General features: G+C 40.3%; 2 protein-coding genes across 9 annotated transcripts; both read right to left on the bottom strand.

Moving 5' to 3' along the window:
- Positions 1-250: 250 nt before the first annotated feature.
- ccdc13 (coiled-coil domain containing 13) lies at positions 251-3336 on the bottom strand. Of its 8 annotated transcripts, none has more exons than XM_029130744.3 (12): positions 3180-3336; positions 2711-2916; positions 2381-2529; positions 2156-2298; positions 1966-2049; positions 1762-1878; positions 1555-1659; positions 1326-1475; positions 1058-1234; positions 734-943; positions 552-643; positions 251-329 (listed from the first exon to the last, which is right to left on the bottom strand). In XM_029130744.3, the coding sequence occupies exons 2-12, from the start codon at positions 2884-2886 to the stop codon at positions 311-313; spliced, it is 1422 nt and encodes a 473-aa protein (XP_028986577.1). In that variant the 5' UTR covers positions 2887-2916; positions 3180-3336; the 3' UTR covers positions 251-310. The 8 variants fall into 8 exon arrangements, with proteins under 8 accessions (XP_028986577.1, XP_028986580.1, XP_028986576.1 ...); XM_029130747.3 differs by having other exon boundaries at positions 2711-2889; positions 3180-3302; XM_029130743.3 differs by having other exon boundaries at positions 3113-3271.
- A 2840-nt stretch (positions 3337-6176) lies between these two features.
- Positions 6177-8347, bottom strand: higd1a (HIG1 hypoxia inducible domain family, member 1A). Its single transcript, XM_029130751.3, has 4 exons — positions 8206-8347; positions 7635-7709; positions 7335-7469; positions 6177-7158 (listed from the first exon to the last, which is right to left on the bottom strand). The coding sequence occupies exons 2-4, from the start codon at positions 7702-7704 to the stop codon at positions 7085-7087; spliced, it is 279 nt and encodes a 92-aa protein (XP_028986584.1). The 5' UTR covers positions 7705-7709; positions 8206-8347; the 3' UTR covers positions 6177-7084.
- Positions 8348-8355: the final 8 nt, after the last annotated feature.

Raw genomic sequence — 8355 nt, 5'->3', positions numbered from 1 at the left:
ACTATAAGTCTTAAATGAGTCTAGACTTGGATATTTATTACAAAGATGCATCAACATGTGTCAACGTTTAGGAGTAGTAGTAGTAGTAGTAGCTGTTGCAGTGTTTATGTGCTTTGTTAAAAAAATCTGTACTATAACAACAGGTAAGATATATTCTTAGATCTCTATGTCTGAGCTATATGTTTTAATTACAATTACCACATCGTGTAACCCTAGAACAGAAGGAAAAATGGAAACTACAGACGAAGAAGAAAGTGGCAGTGTTTTACATTGTCTGTCATACGCTGATCTGCTCAACATGTGTCCCATTCTACTGGCAACTCAGCTCCCTGAAAAACAAAAGGATACAGCATTGAAAACACATCGTGGCTTTATTTAGTATATGGAAATATGATAATAGGAGAGTCCAGTCTTACTCTAACATCAGGGGTAATTAGCTTAATTGATGTAAACATAAGAAGTGCACCTTTAATCACACAGTAACTAATTCAATTAGAACAAATATTCATAACCTAATTACCATTTACTATGATCATCATTAGCACACGTACCCTGAAGATGTCATGTGCATGTTAATGTCTCCCTCTTCAGGGGGATTTCCTGAACTGCAAGTTTCTTTAGAGCAGGACTGTTTTTCCTCATGCTGGTCACAAAGACACAAGGTCTTAAAAGTAAACATATAATAGGAATAAACAATAATGATATACATTTTAGTTTACTTCTATTACAGTACCTTCATCCTGAGTTGGTGGATCTCCTCTTCTAGTCGTTTGATATTTGCCTCTTTTTCAGCAACCACCTTCTTAAGATTCTGGATGAGGATATTGTGCTCTGAACACTCGCTGCTCAGCTGCTCCGCAGGGCCTGGCTGGGTTTCTTTTCTCTTCGGGTTCTGCTGTTGGCTCAGCTGCTTCAGCACCTCCTGCATCTGGGACTGCTGTTTCTGCCAGAGGACAGAGCAACAGCACATTTCTTTATGTCATATTATAAAGACCCGCTGTAAAATGAAAGCAGATACACTTTGACTTTTATTATAACAGTAGGTTTATATCCTTACCAACAGAAGGTGCACAAGCTCATCATCATGTTTACTCTTCTCCATCAGGGTGGAAATCTGGAATTTGAGAGTGTTCACTTCCACAGACAGCGTTTTGTTCCTGGCTTTAGAAGCTTCTAGCTTTTTCTTCAAATCCTCGTGGTCTTTCAAGAGGGTCTCGTAGTCAGCAGACATCCTCTGGACAGTTGGCAATCAAGAAGAAGAACATTTGTAATTTATATTTGCAATAAAGTACTATGAACATAACTTGTAATTAATGGCTCCACACCTCAAATGCCTCCCTCTTCTCCTTCTCAATGGTGCGGATTTTGCTGAGGTTTCTGTCTTGAGGAGAGCTTTTCATGCCCATTAACTCTTCCTCTACACTTGACTGTCTTTCCTGACCTGACTGGATCAGCTGCTGCTCAAGGTCCCGAACCTGTTGCCCAAAGCTTGAGTTAAAGCATGATCTGATACTTTGCAAGAAGAAATCATTTAGTTGTAGGGGTTCTTATTACCCGTTTCTGAAGAGCGAGTATTTGCTGAGAACGGCCTCTGAAGTTTTCTGGGCAGCTTAATAACTGCTGAAGGTTGACTTCCTCCCCAACCTCGCTGATCAACACCTGCAATAGCAGCAGTTCATATTTTGAAGTACACCAAGCCGTTGATGATTACGATGCAAATATATCACACTTTACTTAGATAACCAAATACTAGAACAGAACCTTCTGAGCTACTTTCAACTCCTGTTTGATAGACTGAATCTGGTTGCGATACTCAGCCATTTTCAGCTGGGCAGCTGAGAGTTTTTCCTGTAGAGATTTCACCACTGGACTTTCCTGCTTTCGTGAACAGATTGAAAAAACATGTAACAATGTCCTAAAAATTAAAAAAAACATAAGCTCTTGTTACATTTTCACAATAATTACCTCAAATTCTTTAGCCGACCTCTTGTCCTGTGATGTTGTGTCAGACTGTTGCCCATGTGGAGAGTAAGACAAAGCAGCCTCCAGCTATTGAAAGCATCACAACATTAATAAAGATAATGCATTATGTAATTTAAAACTGGTCATTTGAGACATTTTTTATTTACCTCCACCAACCAACAAATGTTGTTACCTCTTTTTCAAGCTCTTTAATTCGGTTGCTGCTTTGCTTCGATAGAAACTTCTCTCGCTCAATCTTAGCAGTTAGTTCTCTGTTCTTCTTAGACAGCTCAACAATCTTCATAGCAGCCACATCCCCTGCTAAGCTCGAGGTTCCTAAAGGATATTGAGTCATAAATCACAATGAAGCTGTAGATTATCCACACCATCGCTCGTAACGTCAGTGTGAAGTCGCTACCTGCTAAAGCCAGTCTTTCTTCTTCCATTTTTCTTCTCAGGTGCTGAATTTCAAAGTCCTTCTCGCTCAGAAGCTTGAAGAGACGACCATTTTCATCCTTTAGCTCTCTCACCTGGTCTAACACATTCTGATGCTCTTTCCACATCAATCTACAAGTCATTAAAGTGAGCAAGTTGTACATCAAGGTTATTTATGCTAAGTATGTTCTCGTTATTAATCTTTAACTATTTCCATGTTTAGATTTGTTCCACGCTTGTGTTTTCTAAAAGGCAGCAAAGCAACCAAAGCAGTCAAATAGATTATTTTTTAGATTATTATTACATTTTTTACCTGTCTCCATGATTGTTGGACAAAGTACTTTGCTTAGATAAGCCCAAATCATCTTGAGTAACATCTTCACGCTTATTAGGACGGCTCTCCATTCTTCTTGCTAGTCTTTTCTCCTGCTGTTTTTGTAGCTCATGGAACTGAAGCCGCAAATCATTCAGCTCATCATAACCCTCCATGATCTATGTATAAAAAAGAGCATTCAGGTCCTGTAGTTGTGGAGGAAAATATATATTAATATTGTGATAATGCAGTTAAACATTTAAGATTATTAATCATATGTATAAACTTTTTGGTATTATAGTAAACAACAACGTCTACTATAGCATTAGCAGTTAACGTTGATAACTGCTTACACCTTTACTGTATATCGTCGTAGCTACACTTAAATACAAAAGGCTTCACCTGTTATTTACCAGTAGCAGCGCTGTAAACAAATTTACGTCGGTCATCCCGTCATATGCTAACTTACAGTAGTTTAAGAAAGTGGAGGCGTTTCCTTTGACAGTGTTTGCGACGCTCCTGTATCTATGGCAACGCTTCTTCAGCGCCCTAGGATGGCCTCTCGCGGGAGGATGACGTCACGGTTGCCGTTCTACCCGCGAAGTTCAGGTAACAGGTATGTTGTTGTTGTCGGCGTGTGTCTGCTGCGCTCTGGCAAACAGGCGCCTGCACGTCGCGTACACACAGGCATTTAGAGACGCAGACAGACAGTGCGGAGGAGTAAAAATTTAACCAAAGTATAGATATTTTTGTCCGAGTATCGATCGATATCAATACTAGCGTTGGTATCGATATTATCGATATTAAAATCGATCTGCCCACCTCTAGTATGTACTGTAGCTGTAGTGTCTTTGCTTTTGGAGATGTGGTAATTGTTGTGTTGTCACTTATTGTAGAATGAGAACAGTGTTACATATCAGACATTAATTATTTAATAAGAGAATTAATAAATTGGACATAAAGAGGAAAGTCTAAAAACAACTATGCTAATTATTAAGAGTATTCCTAGCTAAAATCACATCAACACTGAATTGTTTGCAATGGTAGTGAAAAGATACATGATTAGCAACAACTTAACAACCTTTATTATTTCATTAATGGAAATAAAAGTCGATACTTTGTCAGGGAGCAGTGAGGGCAGCGAGATACAGTCATTCAACCAAGAAAACAAACGGAGGCATTGTGCTGCATGTCTATACCACACTTCGTGTTCTGTCATGTTAAAAATTGGTTTTAATTGTACATCCTCTAAGACGTACAGTATAAAACACCAATCACAGCAGGCTGTAGGCTTCCATCCATCCATCCATTTTCAACCGCTTATCCGGGACTGGGACGCAGGGGCAGCAGTCTGAGCAAAGAGTTCCAGACTTCCCTCTCCCCAGACACTACCTCCAGCTCTTCCGGTGGGACCCCAAAGCGTTCCCAGGCCAGCCAAGAGACATAGTCTCTCCAGCATGTCCTGGGCCTCCTACCAGTGGGAAATTCCCGGAACAGGAGGCGTCCAGGAGGCATCCGAAACAGATGCTCCTCACCTTATCTCTAAGGGAGCGCCAAACCACCCTACAGAAGAAGTTCATTTCCGCCGCTTGTATCCGCGATCTTGCCCTTTCGGTTATGACCCAAAGCTCATGACCATAGGTGAGGGTAGTAACGTATCTTGACCGGTAAATTGAGAGCTTTGCCTTTTGGCTCAGCTCCCTCTTCACCATGACAGATCAGTACACCGACCGCATTACCCGAGCCGCTACACTGATCCATCTGTCAATCTCACGCTCCTTCCTTCCCTCACTTGTGAACAAGACCCCAAGATACTTGAACTCCTCCCCTTGGGGCAGGAACTCTCCTCCAACCTGGAGAGAACAAGCCACCTTTTTCCGGTCAAGAACCATGGCCTCAGACTTGGAGGAACTGATTCTCATCCCAGCCGCTTCACACTCCGCTGCAAACTGCCCCAGCGCATGCTGGAGGTCCTGGCCTGATGAAGCCAACAGGACAACATCATCTGCAAAAAGCAGAGACGCAATCCTGTGGTCCCCGAACCAGACCCCCTCTGGCCCCCGGCTGTGCCTAGAAATTCTGTCCATAAAAATAATGAACAGAACCGGTGACACAGGGCAGCCCTGCCGAAGTCCAACATGCACCAGAAACAGGTCTGGCTTACTTAAACAATGTGAAGCAGCTCCTGCTCAGGTTGTGCAGAGACTGAACAGCCCTTAGCAAATAGCCTTGGACTCCTTACTCCCGTAGCACCCCATACTGTCACGAGGGATGTCACGAGGGACGCAGTCGAATGCCTTCTCCAAATTCACAAAACACATGTAGACTGATTGGGCAAACTCCCACAAACCCTCAAGCACCCTGCTGAGGGGTGTACCCATCAGCTGCCTCAGGAGTCCCACAGGTCAACCAGACCTGATAGGACTCCTACTTAAGCTTGATGGCATCCATTACCTCCGGTGTCCACCACCGGGTTCGGGGGTTACCACCACGACAGGCACCAGAGACCCTCTGTCCCTGTGTTTCACTTTATTTAGTTTATGAGGTACCCCACACCCATGTCTTATAATTTGAAATTAAAACACATTCATAACCTTACTTTTTCTATGCAACACCACAGTTTACTTCTAGAGCTACTTTCATGGGCTCTGTGGCTTCTTTTTAGTTCTGATTATGTTTATTCCGTTTAGTTTGCCACAGGCAGAGTACAGGCAAATTCTAGACAGACTATGTTTGGAAGTAAGTTCCTCTTGAGAACGCTCATTTTAGATAGTTGTGCACTTGACACATCTGTGTAGATTTAGTCTACAGTAGACAAAACCATTCAAGACAGATCAACCACAACAGGCTGCTGCACATTTCATGCCTGTACTTTACAGAGGTGGGGGTTTGTTTTGGACCCTAACCATCTGCCTCTGCCTGTCATCAAACCTTAAGACCTAATAGTTCACTAGTTGCAAAGTCATGCTTACATGTGTTTTTAGTGTTTTCCTCTATAGTAATATTGATACGTGACACCCGTGCTCATCCAGAATTACCCGAGGCAGAACTTGACTGACTGGTATTCTGTACTATAACACTCATCATGACAGGAGATAGAATGTCATGATGACAAAGCATTTTAGCCCATCAACATGTAGCTGCCTAAAGTGGATTTTAAGGTAGGTTTATAACACAGGTAGAGTATTTAATGTAATGTGCTGCACAGTTGTGTTTGATAGTAGTAAATAGATTTAATTTTTTTAACATGCTAGATCACCATGAAATAAGCAGTATTTATTTCACAATTTTTATAGTGTGAGGAGGAGTGTATGGCATATTTCTCGTGCGTGCATAGACCTGTTTACTGTTCTATTATACAACACTGATTTGAATTGCAGTCAGATTATTTAGCAACTTGCAGTTGTATACCACTTGACTTTTTAGAACTTCACTGCAACTAAGAACTTAAAAAATTACAACACAATTTCATAAGTTTTCATTTTTATTTTCAGAGGAAAAAAAAATTAACCACTTTACACAAAAATATATTTGCACAAAACTGTCATCTTAATATTGTGAATAACTTAAAGCATCTATACGAATATTACAATGTTGGCTGTATGATGATATTTTAGAAGTTTCTGTGGAGTACTATCTGCAGCTATAGTCCAGTGAATTTGCATGTCTCTTGAATACTAGTTGCTTTGATTAAATATTAGATATTTGTAACATCATGGCAAAAGACTGGCCTTTTACAATCACTAGTTTTAAACTAAAATAATAACTAATTAAAATCACCACAAATGCACATATTTCCAATTTCCAAAATGTGATTACTTCAAGCATTTGTTTTCTTTACCATTATGATGCTGGTGACTTATTAAATAGCAGCTTCAGCCTTTGTCTTAAGCGTTGATAAAGTGGATCATTCTCTTTACGATGCCCAAAATATAAAAAGGTGGACAAAGGTTGTACACACGGTCAGTTTGGCAAAAAAAAAAAAAACAATATTACAGTGTGGTTTGCTACATGCCATTGGTGTTTTTATATCAACTTACAGAACCTCGTCAGACTGTTGTATAATTTGTTACTGTACATTAATGTTCACTTACTAAAATAGATTAAGTAAACATCTGTTTAATCAAATACTGTCACATATCCAGGTACTAAACCAGCCTAGATTACAACCACAAACAGCTGAGTTCAATATAATTGCATCTTACAGCAGTAGCAATAACCTCACCCTGTTACAATGTCAGGAAATGGAAATGTTTGCTGTAGGTGAGTTGTAGAAGGGAATTTAGCCTACAAAAGTCATAACACAAAATAAACATTCTAAACACTTTAATATGAAATAATATTAAGGGACATAAAATATGCAAAAATGTACTTTCATTTGTGTTCCACCTCTTTCTGTTGCTCCTTGGGCTTCACAATGTAATCTCTGTACATTGAATACATGACTCCTAAAAACAGAAACAGAGCATACATTACATGTCACTAAAGAAATAGTCAGAAACTCTTTAAATGGCATAAGTTTTGTCCAAACCTCTTAAGAATAGGTAGGAACAAAAACTTTCTTAGGTCTACCTGCTATCAAAGCATTTTGGCACAAAAAAAACAACAACCTGGGACTACATACCCAAAGTTATGGCACCGACAACAAAGCCCTGAGCAGCCACACGCATGTGAATCAGATGCACTGACATTTTTGTGTCTCCACGGCTTTTCATTTTCATCAGTCTGTACCCGACAATGGCAAAAAATCCAGCCATTCCTGCAAAATGATAGAGGACAATCGGTGTGTATCAGGGTGTCATTGTGGAAATGACAATAACAAGTTAAGTTAATGGAAGTGTGTAACAGAGTTACTGCCAGTTTTAGATCTGTGCATTTGTAGCTAATATTTGTTGTCGTGATGTAGTATACAAGATGTACTCACCAACAGGAACAAACGGATTCTCCTTTACCTTTTGTAAGAGTTTGGACTCATTATCGTCATAAGCCGACATGTTGACTGAAGGAAAAATAAAATTAAACATGTATTTAATGCCATACAGTCAATTCAATGCTAACAGATGTAAATTCTTTCACTTTGAGAGGGCCTTATCACTGTGTACATATATTAAAGTTACTAAGGATAAGTTTAAAGTTTAGGGCTTTAACTTCATACTTATTTGATGATTGTAGCTCAAATTCGTTCTCCAAGCTGGTTTGCTACTACTGTCAGCTGTTCAGAGCTAATGAGCTAGCTAATGTTAGCAGCCTAGGAGCTGCCCAGAGGTGAAGAGTGAAGGGCAAAGGAAATGCTCATTCGTCAACAGGCCTAACTATAATAAGTTCTTATCAATTACTGTGCAAGATTAACTAACCAGTGTGTAGAAGTAGTTAGACGTTTTAGAGCGATTATGTCATGAAGGTGACAAAAAGCGCCATGATGTTTGAGAAGGGCAAATATATAGGCTTTAGCAGCAGATGACAATCTCACTAGGCCAACTAGGGTTTAGTCTTACCTGTTTAAGGACTGGGTCGCAGTTTGACGTGCCTGTAGAGAAACTGCGTCTTTCGAGTACCAGACCTCGCGTACCGTCTGAAGGAAGCACCGGCCGGGAAACGTGACACACTGCCATAGTACGCAGGCATGACATCAGCACGTTTCACGA

This window comes from Betta splendens, chromosome 17, assembly GCF_900634795.4.
Source record: "Betta splendens chromosome 17, fBetSpl5.4, whole genome shotgun sequence".
Classification (NCBI taxonomy): domain Eukaryota; kingdom Metazoa; phylum Chordata; class Actinopteri; order Anabantiformes; family Osphronemidae; genus Betta; species Betta splendens.
This window is presented reverse-complemented; position numbering and strand designations above follow the sequence as displayed.